A 17,620-nucleotide genomic window follows, 5' to 3' on the forward strand; every position below is an offset into this window, starting at 1 on the left:
GAGATAAATAGGATGGTATTTAACTCCGATAAATTCGAATCAATAAATTATGGAAACAGAGAAGGAATGGTATATGCATACAAGGGACCTAATAATGAGACAATCACAAACAAGGAAGCAATTAAAGACCTTGGTGTAATGTTAAATAGGAATATGTTATGCAACGACCAAATAGCAACACTGTTGGCTAAATGTAAAGCAAAAATGGGAATGTTATTCAGACACTTTAAAACAAGGAAAGCTGAACACATGATTATGCTTTACAAAACTTATGTACGTAGTACACTCGAGTACTGCAATGTGATATGGTACCCACACTACCAAAAGGATATTGCGCAAATAGAGAGTGTACAAAGGTCCTATACTGCTAGAATAGAAGAAGTTAAGGACCTTGACTACTGGGAAAGACTGAAATTTTTAAAACTATTCAGTCTAGAAAGGAGAAGAGAACACTACATGATAATACAAGCATGGAAGCAAATAGAAGGAATTACTGAAAACATCATGGAGCTAAAAATATCAGAAAGAGCAAGCCGAGGTAGATTAATAGTGCCAAAAAATATACCAGGTAAACTAAGAAAGGCGCACAGGACATTAATCCACTACGCACCAGCATCGATAATGCAGCGACTATCTAATGTGCTGCCAGCTCATCTAAGAAACATATCAGGAGTGAGCGTAGATGTGTTTAAGAATAAGCTCGATAAATACCTAAGATGCATCCCAGACCATCCAAGACTGGAAGATGCAAAATACACCGGAAGATGCATTAGCAACTCTCTGGTGGATATACGAGGTGCCTCACACTGAGGGACCTGCGGGAACCCAAACAAAAAATAAGGCAATAAGGTAAGATACAATTACTATATGTAATAGCAAGAGATCAAAGTAAATCATTAGTGAACAGTGTAGCCGGCTGGTAAAGAGGTAAGGCCGTACTTTTGATTCTAAGAATAAAATTCTTTTCCCAGTGTGAAATTCCCTTGATGTTTAGAGGTATACCCTTCCTCTCTGATACAATTACTATAAGCAATAGCAAGAGACCAAAGAGAACCACCAGTGAATAATGTAGCCAGCTCACAAAGAGGCAAGATTGCACATTCGATTCTAAGAATAAAATCTTTGCCAAGGGTAAAGTGGTATGAACATCAAGTGTTACATAATAAATATGAAATTTCAGTATATCATCAAATACTAAAGAAATTTGACGCATTCAGCTGATTTGAATGTAAACAATGCATAAGATTATAATTCGCTATGTTTTTAATTATAAATTCAATACTTAAATGTGAATATTACATGCATTATTAATGGATACAGTTAAGTGAAACACCAGTTTAATCAAAATCCGGTTTAATTCAAATACTGTATAGCTGTAATTTTCTACCACATTAAATGGATCTACACCGTACAGAGAGAGCTAGGACCAGCTGGGTGTAGAGATAGGTATTGGCGCGCAGCGCTCCCTGTGTAAAGGATTGCAAGCTATTTGAAATCATAGCCCAGCCTAAATTTTTTCGCAATTATTATGAGAATTTTTATTCAATAGGTATTGCATTGTTCTTGGCCATCCCAATGCTGTTGCCAACTATTAGAAATATAATTTTTAATGTTGGTATAAAAAATTATCACAAATTTTTATTTTTTATTTTTTTTTTTATTTTTTTTTTATTCTCCTTGGCCACAAAAAAAAAAAAAAACGAAACCACAAAGCAAAAAACCACGATTAACAAGGTTTGACTGCATTCTAAGAACAGCAACATCATCAATAAAAATCTTTCACATATAAACTATAAAAAGATTAAAAAAAACAGGCGGAAGAGAAATAAGATAGAACAGTGTGCCCGAGTGTACCCTCCAGCAAGAGAACTCTACCCCAAAACAGTGAAAGACCATGGTACAAAGGCTATGGCACTATCCAAGACCAGAGAACAATGGTTTGATTTTGGAGTGTCCTTTTCCTAGAAGAGTGAATGGTTTGTTTTCACATCAGACAAAGCAAAAGATTTAAACAGCCGCATTATAACGCAGCAGAGCAGTATTGGTGTACTGAACTACAGCCAAAGTCTAAGTGACGGTTGCCCTACCTTGCGAGTGGGCCAGGCCCACACTCCACCAGCCGGCAACAGTAACTACCTCGTAAAACTTTAAATGGAGGTGTCAGATTTGCTGAAACCATATAGTGCTCCCATTCAAAGATGATGGTTTGTATTCCAGTAAGAACAAATAATGCAACATTTCTATCCACAGTAACTGCAATACTATGTACCAACAAGATATAATTTCCAGTTACCTTACCTTTGTTTGAGCACAAACTCCTTCTATCACATCAACAACAATTATTGTTCCATCACAGAGGCGAACTGCTGTCGATACCTCACTAGAAAAATCTACATGACCAGGTGAATCGATAAGGTTAATTAAATACTTTTCATCACCTTTACTGTATGCAAGTGACACGCAGGAGCTTTTCATTGTAATGCCACGCTCTGCTTCATCTTTTCGGCTGGAAAACAAGATACTGTATCAACATAAAATATTTTCATCATATGGGACTGACTTTAAGCTTTCTTACAATATAATTAAGATAAAATTTACTTAACTATACCTAACCTAACACTACATTACCATATAGTTTTCACATAAAAAACTTAACATATAGGCCTTATAGTGACAGCAAGGCAGGGAAAATAGAGAAATATAATTCACGCTACTGAGTCAAAATCACTTGAGAATAAAAAATTACAAATTTGGAAGTAATTTGTATTTTTCCTAACGATACAAACCTTGAGCTCTTTATTAGGGAATATACTTTCCGTGAAGCTAGAAGACTAGCCATGAGACTTTTAGCAAGGTATAACTACCCCACCCCTAGTTAGCTAGGGGGGTAGTACTGGCTACACCGCTCAAAGACACACACACCTGTGTTATATTGTCCCTTCTGATTGCAGGCAGGACTTGCAGGGGGATAGGTGATGGTGGGACAAATCTGTATAAAGAGCTCAAGGTTTATATCGTTAGGAAAAATACATATTTCTTTCAAATTTGTTATTTGTTCCGTCACTAATACAAAACCTTTCTCACTTTATTAGGGAGGACTCACCCTAAGGTGGGTGGACGTCATAACCAACTGGCTTGTTTTTTACCTGGGGTGTTCCTCCGTGCTACACACACTCCACAGAGGTGTCATCCTAACACCTTGCTAAACTTTCGTGCATGTGCAAGTGTTAACAGCCTGAGCAAACTGTGTGATTATGTGATACTAGCAAGATGACCTGTCTAGGTAAGAATTCTCAAAGTCCTTGCACTTCCTAGAACAAACCCTAGACATTACCTAACTCCCACCTCGCTAGGGGAAATGGGTATGTAGCAAATATACAGTACAGTACTGTAAATACATATCAGGTTAAAAAATGGAAATGCTTATTACCTACAGACAAAGGAGGGCAGCTTGCAGAGTACCTCAAGTGCTGTGCCCCAAAAGATAGGAAGAAGAAACAAAGAAGGAGCCAGTCATTCTTATCTGCCCTCCACCATCTGCTACTTATCCATCAAGGAACTAGAGGTGTTTAAACCACTTGTTGTGAAGCCAATACAGGTCCGATGGAGAACGTCTCCATTTTCCTGTAGGCTACATCTTGTAGGTAATGGACGGTGAAAATCGTGTGACACTTTCACGCGACCAGGTGATAACGATTCCCCTGAGGCGGCTGAGTTAACAGATATATGCCGACAGGAAGACCGATGGACCAGAGAGGGAGAGGCTGTTCCCCACGAAGTGGAACTGTGTTGGCCTTGCTACTACGCAAGTGTCGTTGTCGTATATCACACACAGCACAAACACTGAAAAGAAAACTTTCTACATTTCTATACACATATATATACATAAACATTAAGAATGTTTATATATATATTTACAAGTACAGTATAAGAAAAAGTAAGTAAAAAGACAAAAATTAATGGCAGTCCAAAATAGGCGAGGAGAGAGAGGAAACAACCGTTCTCGCTCCGAGTCAAAAGTAAAGTGAGCTCAAGCACAGGTGTGTGTGAGGGGGGGGGGGGGGTAGCAAGCTATCCTCCCCTACCCCCGCTAACTAGCGGTGTGGGTAGTAAACCCTCGTTAAATTTCAATGGCTCGTCATTTCAGCTGCGCCGAAAGTAATACCCCTATTAAATAGCGTGGTTTGTATTCCAGTTACGGAACAAACCAATTCCTCAATAGCAGTTAGTATGCCATACAGTTCGGAAGTAAATATGGAAGCTATTATATGAAGTGCACCTCTACAATTAAAAGCATTATTATATACTCCAAATTCAACGTCATTATCGGATTTGGAGCCATCAGTATATATAAAAGTCATTCCCCTATGTTCTGCAAGTTTCCATAAAAAGAGATCTGTCAGTCATATTCTTTTTAACTGTAATAAAATATTTACAAAAAGATACCTCTGGTAATTTCCATGGAGGCATTGATGATACCTTAAATGGAAGCACCTTACTTCTAATTATATCAAGAGTATATTAATTGTTTCACCTGGAAATCATAAGGTTCTGGAGATTTTCAGTGCAACTCAAAGTATAATGTGTTCTTCACAAGGCTTGCAGTGTGATAGGCTAAAGAATTAGGAAGTCTTTTCCACCTAAACCAATACCAAAAAATAGAAGACTTTTGCTAAAGGTCTAAAAGTAATTCTCCAACGTCAACAAAGAGACTTAGGATAAGCGAAGTTCTAAAGGCTCTGTGGATAATCTAATATCTTTAGTTGGCTTGGGGTGGCTGAGGAGTATATTTCACACCAATAACTAATTTTTGAAAAGATTAAAGGCCTAGTATAATTTTAGAATAGTTTTGCAGTCTACCCCCCATGATGTATGGGACAATACTTTTAAAAGATTCAAAGCCTCAAGGCATTTAGCTTTTAACACTTCAAGTGAAGGACATATGTAAGCCTACAATCAAATATCAATCCAGCAAGTTTAACTTCACTTACACATGGAATCCATCAACCTTTGATGTATATATTTTCGCTAGGTTGGGGCAGTGATGAATGTCTTGGGCGAATGGAATTTCTATTTGACTAGCAGGAGTCGGTTGTGTCCCAAATGCTCGATTATTATTTTTTTGTTAATCGACCAGCCGGCTTGGAAGTGACTTTTGTATAAATGTAAGTACTGTACAGTGTTTGCATTTATCTTTGTTAGGCGCGATCATGAATGATAGAAAGTTTATTATTTATTTTTTATTATAGTGCGATAGTTTAGTTAGCTAGGAGTGTTCGTAAGCGTTTTTCTTTTTTTATTGCAGGCCGTAATTCCTCCTTTAGACTCCTTTGGAGTTTAATTTTTGCCTTGAAGGTGTTGCTTGTCAGCCGTGCATATAATAATAATAATAATAATAATGTTTATTGGACAAAAACATATTTACATACAAAATATTTACAAAAAAGACTCGGTCCAAGCTTGATGATAACGACCCAAACCATACAATGAATGTAGTATTAGACTGTGGATATACATAGAATTTTTAGTGTTGATGACCCGGCTGTAAAATCACAAATTTTAAGTAATTTGTATTTTTCCTAACAGTACTTACCTCGAACTACTTTCTCAGGAGTATCTGGGATCTCCTCCCAACCGACCAGAGTTTTGAGTAGTTTACCCTAGTCCCGTTTTCTATGAGGGGTAACCTCAGGTGGAGTGATACACGCCCTGAGGCTAACCCCAGGTCAGAGAGCATGCTTGCTCAGGTCTCGATTTCCAGTAAGTTCTTGATAGCATAGGTATCTATGAAGTCCAGCAAGGCACTCGGGGTAGGATGGGCGGGCCACTACCCAAAAGTAGTTCAAGGTAAGTACTGTTAGGAAAAATACAAATTACTTAAAATTTGTGATTTGTTCCAACACGGAGTACTTACCTCGAACTACTTTCTCAGGAGACTTACACCTTAGGAGGTGGGAGTGTCCTTCAGGACCTAGAGACCGTGACGAGTATAGAAGAGGAACCTAGGTAGGAGACTAGGTTCTGCTGACCTCAAAGAAAACACGAGAAAATTGGGAAAACTATGCAAAAAACCATCTTAGTGTCTAAGTAACTCACTTCTGCCAGAATCCTAAGAGACATGTCCTTCCAATGATAGTGTATCCCATGGTAGTTTCAGGGGGCTACCCGAGTCATTTCCGGTAAGGGAATAGGGGAAGGAAGAACAAGGGGCTCAGGAAGGAACCTGTGTCTCTTGGACTTACTACCCGCAGTTACCACTGGGGCTACACCTTTAAACCGTTTGGAGCGCGGAAATAACAGGACCGAGTGAGAACCCGTCCAGGGACTTTCTCGAGTAGTCCTTCAAATAGTGAGCCGTAAAGGTCGACTGGCTAGACCAAGTACCTGCCCTCAGGATTTGGCCCACTGCCATGTTTTTCTCAAACGCCAATGAAGTATTTAGACCCCTAATGTCGTGGGGTCTGGGCTTTCCTGGAAAGGGGACCCCGGCACTACTGTAGGGCCTGACGATCACTTGCCTTAGCCAGAAGGAGATGGTATTCTTGGAGACTGGCTTCTTCACAGTCCCGAGGCAAATGAACCGACTCTTGATCTCGGGACGAAGTCTAGCAGTCCTCTCTAAATACTGCCATACTGCCCTGACAGGGCACAGCAGCAAGTCCCTCGGGTTGTCCGAGCGAGGGATTGCTGGCACTGAGAACCCTTCAACTTTGGGGTCCCAAACAGCTGGATTCTGAGTCTTGGCTACGAAGGAGGGTAAGAATCTGAAGGTAGCATTTTGCCAGCCCTTCGAGTGTGAGATCTCGTACGACCGGCCATGAATCTCACCTACTCTTTGCTGATGCCAGAGCTAAACGAAAGACTGCCTTGAGGGTCCACTCCTTGTCTAGAATGTCTTTTAGAGGCTCGAAGGGAGGTTCCGAAAGCATCTTCAGTACCCTAGCCACATCCCCCTGGGGCACTCTAGTGGCTTGGGGGGAACACGACTGCTCGAAGCTCTTGATGAGCGTCGAGATATATCTGGAGGCACCTAGGTCTATGTCCTTCAGGAGGAAGACTTGGGATGGACGTGCCCACTTCGTCCCTGAGATAGACCAGGAAGTCTGCTATCTCATAAATGGAGGCCCCTAACGGCCTGATGTTCTTCGAGGAGCACCCCTTAGAAAAGGTAGCCCACCACGCCTGATACACCTCGACTGACGAACGCCTCAGGTACCCTGACATCCTTGATGCCGTCCTCGATGGAAATCCTTCCTTTCTCAGGAGACACTCGATAACCTCCACGCATGAAGGCGGAGGGACCAAGGGTTTTCGTGGAACCTCTGGAAATGAGGCTGCCGGAGAAGGTCTGGTCTGTCTGGAAGTGGCCCAGGTGGAAGGCGTGCCAGCTCCTTTAGATCCGCGAACCACTCTCTCTCTCTCTGGCCACCAGGGTGCTACCAAAGTCACCCACAGGTTGGCCGTCCGTCTCATTGAAAGGCGTCCTCGAACGCTGCTGCTGGATCTGGCACAGGAAAACAAAACACGGGGAGCTGTGCGTTTAGTCTCGTGGCGAAGAGGTCTATCCCCGGCGAGCCCCACTTCAGGAAGAGGGTTTTGACCACTTCTGGGTGTAGGGACCACTCGGGCCCTACCACTTGACCCATCCTGCTGAGGCCGTCGGCCAGGACGTACCTCTTCCCCGGAGAGAACCTGGCTGAAAAATTGATTTGTTCCACTTCGGCCCATTCTAGGAACTCCATCGTGAGACTGCACCGTTCCTTCGACTTCAGTCCTCCTTGCTCTTTCACGTAGGCCACCACCGTGGCGTTGCCGCACCCCGGAGCCACGGTGCTTCCCCGGGGTAGATGGACGAACTCTAGGCACGCCCTTTGTACGGTCCCCATCTCCAGCACGTTCAAGTGCAGGTTCGTCTTCTCGACTTCCCATTTACCTTTTGCCGTTTTGTCGAGAAGATGGGCACCCCAGCCCTCCTTGGATGCGTCCGTGAACAGGAGCATCTCCGGAGGGTTGGTTGCAAAGGGCATTCCCTTGAGTGTGTTCGTTCTGACGTGCCACCACTCCAGGACTTCCTTCGTCTCCAGGGACACCAGGACTATCTTGTGCGGGGAATCCTATCAGTCTTTGCCAGTCCTTGGCTCTCCTGGGCTGGCCCGACAGGAAGGGCCAGAGTATCTGTTTCAGGTTGTCCAGTCTCTCCGCGGAGGGGAAGGCCCTCGCCATCCGGGAGTCTAGGACCATCCCGAGGTAGGTCATCCTGGTGGAGGGAATCAGCTGGGACTTCTCCAGGTTGATGATGATACTCAAGACGTTGCAGAACTGCAGGAGCTTCGCGCCTTGCTCCCTCAGTACTTCCTCTGAGGCTGAAAGCAACAACCAGTCATCTAGGTACCGAATCTGGCGGACGCCCTGTTCGTGCGCCCAGTCTGAAACTGTTGCGAAGACCCTCATGAAGCCCTGAGGGCTGTCGACAGTCCGAAGCATAGGGTTTTGAACTGCAACGTTTGGGTACTCCATTTTACCCTTAGGAACCTCCTGCTGGAGGGATGGACACGGACCTGGAAGTAGACGTCTTTGAGGCCTATGGGCCTCATGAAGTCCTCCTTCAAGGCCGCTAGGACTGACTTCGGAGTGTCCATCTTGAAGTCGGTGTTGCACACGAATTTGTTGAGGGCTGAAAGGTCTATGACCGGTCTCCAGACCCCTGTCGCCTTCTCCACCAGGAAGAGCCTGTTGTAGAACCCTGGACTCGGTTTCTTGACTGGTTCTACTGCCCCTCTCACCAGCATTGCCGAGCCTTCTTCCTGCAATACTGCTACTCTCAAGGGGTCCTTGGGTGCCAATCACTCCGCCTGTTAATCTGGGATCCTAGGTGGGGGTCCGCTAGGAAGGGCAGCCTGTGCCCCTCCTTTAGTACTGCTACGCTCCACGGATCCGCTCCGTGGTCCCGCCATGCTTGCCAAGATCGTTTGAGGCATCCCCCCCCCTGAGGCGTCGGCAGGAGTAGGGGGCCTCCCCTCCTAACTCCTTCAAGAGCCGCGGCCTGAACGCCCTCTCCTGGAGCCCAAGTAGGAGGGTCTGAAGGCTAACTGTGGAGTCGAAGCTCCCCTACGGGTGGACGGAGCCGAAGAGGCACTGGGCAAAGGTGCGGGGGCCTCTCCCCCCCGGCCACTGAGGCAGGCACTGGAGAGGCAATAGCCCCGTTCTACCCGCTAGGGGGAAAGCCACTTTGCCTTCGTCACGGATGTAGCCGTCAGGAACGGGGGTAGCCGTCATGGGTCTACCCCCTCCCAGGGAAATCCGTGGGGTTTAAGTACCCTGCCATGTCAGCGGCCACCTCCGATGCTTGGATGGGGCTGGCACGGCTGGCTCCATCACGGATGGAGCCGCCGGGATGGAGGTAGCCGTCATGGGCGTTCAGCAGCCACCTCCAATGCTTGGATGGGGCTGGCCGGGAGGATGGAGCGGCTATCTCCATCACGGATGGAGCCACCTGGACGGAGGTATCCGTCATGGGTCTACCCCCTCCCGGGGAATCCGTGGGGTGTGAGTACCCTGGTACAGTATACCAGCGGTTGATCACGAAGCCTGAATGGCACTGTCGTGGTACCGGGCATGGATGCCATGCTGCCGGGTCGAGCCAGCGGCTGCCTCCGCTGGAAGGATGGAGATCCATGGAGCCGCGGGCTTCCCCGTGCTGGCTGGTTGGCTCCTTCGTTCAGGGCGGGCCATCGAAGAACCAGAGGCCGGGACAAGGCTGCCAGTCTGAAGGGGCGACTCTCTCCGCTGGGCGGGAGAAGTCGGAACCTTCGCGGGCTTATGCCTGTCGACCGAGACCTGGTGCGATGACTTCCGTCGATGATCGGGTCTGCTGGAGGAGACGTACCGCGAGGATGGCGAAGGAGCCCTAGGGAGCCAGCCAGTGAGGGCCTCTGCTGCACGGGGGTATCTACCAACCTGCTGAGGCCAGAGAGCCAGTCCTCATCCGTCGCGGGCTTCGGTTCGTCCAGCTTGTGGAGCCGTCTGATGAGGGCTAGTACTTTTCTGTAAGCGGGGGCCTCGTCCGCTGAGCCTTCCGTCGGATGCCCTTCTGCCTGAGAAGGAGCACCTACGACGGGGGGCCCCGCTTGGGGTGAAGGCATCCTTTGTCGTGGTACGACTTCGGTGGTTCTGGATGGAAGACGGGCATCCCCGCTGGGACGGAGGCCTCCGTCCTGGACTTGTCTCTCCCCATGGAGGACCAAGCTGCTGCGGGCTTCCTCGTGGCTGCTGGTTGTCTTTCACGTTCTGACCGGCCTGTCGAAGGCTTGGAGGCTGGGACACGGCTGCCAGACCGAAGGGGCGACTCTCCGCTGGGCGGAAGGAGTCAGAACCTTCGCGGACTTATGCCGGTCTGCCAGAGCCTGCTGTAGGGTCGCGGGGGTTCACGTCGAAGGACGGGCATCGCCGTCGGGACGGGGGCCTCCGTCCTGGGCCCAACATCTCTTTCGGAGGTTCTCGTATCTGCGGGCCTGCCCGTCGAGGAAAGCCGAGGCCTGCGCTCGTGACGAGGTAAGTGGCCTTTGGAGGTCAGGACTCGGCTGCCAGACCGAAGGGGTGACTCTCTCCGCTGGGCGGATGGAGCCCGGAACCTTCGCGGACTTACGCCTGTCGACTGGAACCTGCCATGATGAGTCCCTCCGTCTGGTGCCGCTGCTGCCGGAGGAGTATCTATCCGGGGAGCTCGTCCTAGGACGCCAAATTCAAGGGCTCGGCGCCGCAGCTAGCTCCAGCAGCCTGTCGAGGTGAACCATCACCCACTCACTGCTCTTGGGGGATCTTGGGCGCCGTCTCTCGTGGCGCGACCTCGAGGGGGAGCGAGAGCGCGACAACTTCTTTCGGGACTTCTCCCTTCGTCTCCTGAGCTTCCTCAGCGCCTCGTCCTTCGAAGAGCAGGAAAGCTCCTCCACTGAGGAGAAAGAGTATGACTCGAAAGAGGAGCCCGAAGATTTGTAGGGCCGCACCGAAGGGTCCGAGTCGTCCCGCGTGGATGCTCTTCTGTGGGGGACCAGGTCCAAAAGCCCTCTTCCATCCTCAGCAGCGACCTGAAAAGGCGTCTTGGGGGGAACCCACGCAATGGGGTCTGACGGCGGGGAAGGCTCCTTCTTGGCGGTGCCCTCGGCTGCAGAAGTGACTGAAAAACACGCCAAAGAGGCTGGAGAAGAATTAGGGACATTTTTCCCCCACATGGGGTCATCAGAGGAGACGTGGCCTGCTTGCACCAGGACTCTGTCTCTCATACACACTCCCGCCCCTCCCTCAGGCCCCTCACTCGCCTGGAACGACGCCACAACCCCACTATCCTGAAGATCAGACTCTTGGGGAAGGGCTGCGGGCCTCTTCCCTGCAACGGACTTACCTCGTCCCCTACTCTGGGCAGGGGAGGGTGGTAGGGAAGCTCGGTCAGACGAAACGCCCGGCGAAGCAAGGGAGGAAGGGACGCTCGGCTTCTCAGGCGACCTCTTCGTCGTCTACTTCTTCTTGGTGCTATACTGCACCCACTCAGACTCCTGGGGAAGAGCAATGTGCCTCTTCCCCACAACTGACTTACCTCGTCCCCTACTCTGGGTAGGGGAAGGTGGCTGAGAAGCTCCATCCGACGAGGCATCGAGAGAAGTAAGCGGCAAGGAGAGGCTAGGCTTCCTATGTGACCTCTTGGACGCCTTATTCTTCTTGGTGCCGAAGCGCACCCAATGCACCACGTTCCAGGACTCGCACTCCAGACACATGGCTGTAGGAGAACATAAGCTGCCCCTACAGAGGAGAAGGGTAGAAAAGGGTAAAGAATGAACACAATGGGTCCACGTGGGGACCGCGTAAGACACAAAGGGGGTCGGGGGCACAAAGGGTCGCACTGGGTAAGGAGAGAGCGTTGAGATGTTATCGCGACGCGACCAGAGAACTTACTGGAGATCGAGACCTGAGCAAGCATGCTCTCTGACCCGGGGTTAGCATCAGGGCGTGTATCACTCCACCTGAGGTTACCCCTCATAGAAAACGAGACTAGGGTAAACTACACAAAACTCTGGTCGGTTGGGAGGAGATCCCAGATACTCCTGAGAAAGTAGTTCAAGGTAAGTACTCTGTGTTGGAACAAATAGATTTTTTCCTTTATGATGATGATGATGACACGAGGATGATGATGACCACCGCTTAAGTGATTGCACAGTCGAATTGGCAGTTCGATATTGTTGGCCAGTGGCAGTGGGCTACAAGGACTGTTGCCAGTGTGTGGACCACAGTGGCCACACATAGACTTATACAGTATTAAATATTTAAGAGTTCTCTTGTTTTGGTACTAAGTTTTATTTTTTACTGGGTTATGGAATATGATTGGTGTTTTGGTGTTAAGTGATTTATTTTAGTCTTAAGTGTGTTTTTGGTACTGTGTGTGGACTGTCAGTGTTGGGTATTGTAAAAGGATATTGTTTTTCTGATTATTGGTGAGTTCTCTATACCCACATGCACCGATATATGCAGTATATATATTTAAAAATAGTTTGTTGTTATTTTTGTCTTAGTGCTAAATTTATGATCAATGATATGTGATTTTTTTTTGTTGTTTAATTTGTAAGAAATATAGCTTTAAGGTTATGTTTTGTTTTACTGTTCCCTCTGTTCAGTAGTCCAGTCGAAGTAAAAGTAAGGGGAAAGTTTGTGTTCTTGGACAATTTGTCTGTTTAAAGTGATCAAGGGTGTGGGGGTTCCTTTTGTTTACATCCCGCCACAGAACGGTCAAAGCGGCAATGAATCAGCCTGGTCCAAGGCCCCCGGAGTGAAGTGAGTAGGTATTACTGTTCAAGTCTTAATCAATATCATACGACAATCATTTACTCATTGTACCTTTATTTTTCCTTTTGAAATAAATATTTTTTTTATTTTTGTAGATATTAGTATGCATTTCCTTTCATAATGTGTTTTCCCATCAGCCATTAATTTTTCTTATTTTTTTTTTTTTAGCTCATTTCTAAAAAAATCTTCCTTAAGAATCAAACTGATCCATTGTTTTGAAGGACTCAGTACAGAGTACAGGTGGAAGAGAGACAGCATACTCAAGCTAAAATAATAGGGAATTTCCAAGGTTCTCGCTGGGTCCCCTTGCACAGTATAAAATTAAGTAGTGGTGCCCAGTGCCCATTTCTTTCCTAACTATTTACTTTTTGCCCAGATCTCAGGGCATTCCACCGTATTTTTTGAATAGTACAAAGTTAGAGTCTGGTCGGCATTCTGACATTAAGAAGTCTGCGTGCTACATCAGACCACAGCCTGCAAACCACTACAATGCTGTCTACGATACAGTAACACTCACACCTGCGAAAAATAAACAGAAACTAAAAGAACAAATTAGTCAAAGTCCACTCAAAAATGGGTTGGGCGTTAGAGAGAGATGAACGTCCACTAAAAGTTTTATGGATAGTCTTCCAGCTTCGCCTAAAGTACTGTATATTCCCTAATAAACAGCGAAAGGGTTTGTATTTAGTGTCGGAATAAACAGGCCTTTGTACAAAAACTATCATTCCTACTTTGTTTGAAGACATCAACTTGAGTAGCAAGGTAATATAAAATCCTATAATTACAGTACAGCACTGTACAGAGATTAGAATTAGGGTTCACTTATCATACTAGACGCTAACTTACCTGTCCATATATCTGATACGTCCTGCTAATCGTTGACTAATGAGACCATTTGATGCTACTAGATTATCAGCAAGAGAAGTTTTTCCGTGATCAACATGTGCCATTATGCATAGATTTCGAATATTGTGAGGATTTTTCATCAATGCATAAGCATTACTTTTTTTATCCTGCTGCCCAACAACCATTTTGCCTGAAATAAAATACTGTACAGTATAACTAATATACAGGGTCCTTAATTACAAAATAACAAATCTTAAAGAAGAGTACAGTAATATGACAAATTCAGAGACAATTTGTATTGTTCCTGACGAAACAAACCTTTAGCTATTTATTAGGGGTACTGTATTACTTTCGGCTAAGCTGAAAGGAAGAGCCATTAAATTTTAGCGAGGGTTAACTACCCATCCTGCTAGCTAATGGGGGACGGGTTAGTTCACAACCCCTCCCACTCATACACTTGTGATTGAGCTCCCTTTACTTGGAGGTAGGACTTCAAAGGGGATATTATTATTATTATTATTATTATTAATAGAGATTTAGCTAAAATTAGTGCATGGTGCAAATTATGGGCTCCTCAACATCCGGATCTCAGTATTGATAATGTTTCTTTAAATTTGTATGACTTAAAATTTTAGTTGTGGTTCTCGACAACAAATTTACTTTTGAGAAACACATTAGGTCTGTGTCTTCTTCCTTTGCACAAAAAATTGGCTTATTGAGAAAGTCTTACAAGATTTTCGGTGATCAATCTACTGTATTCTGAAGAAGTGTTTTAATTCTTTTATTCTACCTTGTTTTGAGTATTGTTCTCCTGTCTGGTGTTCAGCTGCTGATTCTCATCTTAATTTGTTGGACAGAAACTTACGGTCTATTAAATTTCTAATTCCTGGTCTAGATATTAATCTTTTGGCACCATCGTTCAATTAGTTCATTATGCATGTGGCATAAGATTTTTCATAACTCTGACCATCCTTTACATTCAGATCTCCCTGGACAATTCTATCCTGTTCATAATACTAGGCAGCCAGTTAATTCTAATATCCAGGCCTTCTCCATAATGAGGCTCAATACCACACAGTATTCTAGAAGTTTTATTTCTGCTGTTACCAAGTTGTGGAATGATCTTCCTAATTGGGTAGTTGAATCAGTAGAACTTCAAAAGTTCAAAGTTGGAGCAAATGTTTTTATGTTGACCAGGCTGACATGAGTCTTTTTATAATTTATATATTACATATCTGTTTTTGACGTTGTTAATAGTTTGTATATGACGTATCTGTTTTGACGTTGTTACTGTTTTTATAATTATTTATTTATAATTTATTCTCATCATTTATTTATTTCCTTATTTCCTTTCCTCGCTGGGGTATTTTTCCCTATTGGAGCCCTTGGGCTTATAGCATCTTGCTTTTCCAACTAGGGTTGTAGCTTGGCTAGTAATAATAATAATAATAATAATATTAGTATTATTATTATTATCATTATTATTATTATCATTGTTATTATTATTATTATTATTATTATTATTACTAACCAAGCTACATCCCTAGTTGGGAAAAGCAAGATGCTACAAGCCCAAGGGCTCCAACAGGGAAAAATAGCCCAGCGAAGAAAGGAAATGACAATTTGTCCTAAATTGTATTTTTCCTAGCTATACAAACCCGTAATCATTTAATATAGGAATTCGCTTCAGCTCAGCTGAAACAGCCGAAGAGAAAGAAAACCAGGCAGTTGCGTTGAATGGTTGGCTGGCGGTCTTAGCTCCGCCCTCCCCGCCCCACCGCCAGCCCGCTTATCTCATTCAAATGCATAAGGCTCAATGTGGAACATGAGAGGGGTGATAGAGGCGGGCATTTATATTAAATGATTACAGGTTTGTATAACTAGGAAAAATACAATTCATGACAAATTATCATATGTTCTGACGCGATATACAAACCTTGTAATCGTCTAATTTAGGAAGACTCACTGGTTGGTGAGAGGTCTGCTTGTGGACAGCTAACTGCCCGGATATAGACCTGGTCTCAAATGAGAGCAGAGGACTAAATCCACCTACCCTGTCTCTTGACCCGACATGATGATGGTGGGGTCCGAGAGGCTGGGAGCCGGGTCACGCGATGGGTAAGAGCATCGCGCGACCTGAGAGCGTGAATGTAAGAGACACTCGACCCTGGGATCACAGTGACTGGATGAACCTCCATAACCAAAAGGCAAAGGGATTATACATCCACCGTCTTCCCTGCCTAGCAGAATACAGGAGGAGAATAACTGTAAACAAGCTCTAGCAATCTTACCTGGGAAGACTTGTCTCGATGTATGGAACTCCAAGGGAGAAGACAGAAAGAAAGGCGGATCACATGCAGACTGCTTTCACACTGACAAACATACCATAAAAATCAAGGCAAGAGACTTCCCTGTCGCAGAGGAACTGGAGAGGTCAAACAATAGCTTGAGCTGCTACCACAGGGCCAAGAACAAAGGTGTCCAAGGACTTGTGCATAAACTCCCTCAAGTAAAAGGCCGTAAAGGTGGTCTGCCGTTTCTAAACGCCAGCCTTCAGCACTTAGCCTCTCTTGAAAGCCCCTGATCTCGTGAGCTTTAACCCTTGCTGGTGCTTGGACTCTTGAGGAAGTCTCATACGCCTTGCGGATGGTTTCACGGATCCAGAAGGATATCGTGTTCCTCGACACCTCCCTCTTGGCTCTGCTGGTGCTAACGAAGAGTCGTCGACATTCAGGTCTGAGATGCCGAGTTCGCTTAAGAGAGCGCCGGAGACAACTGACGGGACAGAGAAGCCTTTCACCTAAACCGCCATTCGCTGCATCCTGTAAGGAAGGAATAGTGAAGGCCTCAAACCTAGGATCGTGGATTGCTGGGTTCTGAGTCTTGGCCACAAACTCTGGCACAAAACTAAGGAGATCTCCTTCCAACCCTCTGCGTAAGTGACATTACAAGAGAGGCTGTGTAACTCCCCGACTTTCTTCGCCGATGCTAAGGCTAGCAGAAAAACAGTCTTAAGGGTCAAAAGCCTGTCTGAGGCACGGCTCAAGGGTTCGTACGGAGCACGAGTAAGAGACCCGAGAAATAGAGTGACATCACACTGGGGAACTTGAAGTTCCCTCAGGGGACACGACTGTTCAAAGCTCTTAATGAGCATAGAAATCTCCAGGCCGTTGAAGATATCTATGCCCTACACACGGAACACTATTGCAAGGGCAGTGTTGTACCCTTTAATGGCAGAAACCGAAAGGAGCTTTTTTATGAATAGTACTTACCTGGCAGTTATATATATATAGCTGATATCTCTAAATCGGCAGAATTTTTCAAAACGAGGCAACCGCCTTGTGGTGGTTGGGAGGTAGGTGGTAACACCCGTCACAGGGTGGTCCAAGGAATCATTCCCATGTCTAAGACTTCAGTTCATCTCTGCCGGCTGGATCGAAAACATCGTCGGTCCACCATTGAGAGTTTTTCGAATCATTTTCCCTTCTTCGCTTTTTGGGACTTCGTTTGGTGAAGTACACTGATTTAGGGTTTTGGCAATCGTGTTTTATTATTATTATTTACTTTGTTTATCATGAGTGATAACTTAATTTTCGTGTTTGTGCGAGTGATGTATGCAACATGAGGTTACCGAAAGTGTCGGTTGATCCTCACAGTTTGTATGCAGAGGTTTTGTTTGTGCACTATATTTTAGTTGCGAAGTTTTTAATCCTGATGACGGAAATACGTTCAGGCAACTCTATGACGTCACAGTCGTGTGATGTAATCTTCATGTATGTCTTGCAATTCTCTTTATTTGTTTTATGCAAAGAATGGGAGGAATTCCACTTATATAAGTTTTTTTTTTTAACTTTTAATGTAAAATTTTAAAGAAATGTTTGTCCATTTGGTGTTCGTTCTTTAAATCATCGATCTAATTTCATAAATTAAATAGAACTAGCGT

At 45.4% G+C, this 17,620-nt stretch overlaps 1 protein-coding gene across 1 annotated transcript in view; it reads right to left on the reverse strand.

The window, feature by feature from the left end:
• The window catches only part of LOC137650050 (elongation factor-like GTPase 1), a 132,023-nt gene that overhangs the window by 68,889 nt on the left and 45,514 nt on the right, over positions 1 to 17,620 (reverse strand). Inside the window, exons 2-3 of the mRNA XM_068383080.1 lie at positions 13,678 to 13,867; positions 2,299 to 2,506 (exon numbers count right to left, since the gene is read on the reverse strand). Coding sequence (XP_068239181.1) covers positions 2,299 to 2,506; positions 13,678 to 13,862 — 393 coding nt within the window. The 5' untranslated portion in view covers positions 13,863 to 13,867. The remainder of the gene's footprint in view (positions 1 to 2,298; positions 2,507 to 13,677; positions 13,868 to 17,620) is intronic.

The sequence above is a fragment of the Palaemon carinicauda genome, chromosome 11 (genome assembly GCF_036898095.1).
Source record: "Palaemon carinicauda isolate YSFRI2023 chromosome 11, ASM3689809v2, whole genome shotgun sequence".
Lineage (NCBI taxonomy): Eukaryota > Metazoa > Arthropoda > Malacostraca > Decapoda > Palaemonidae > Palaemon > Palaemon carinicauda.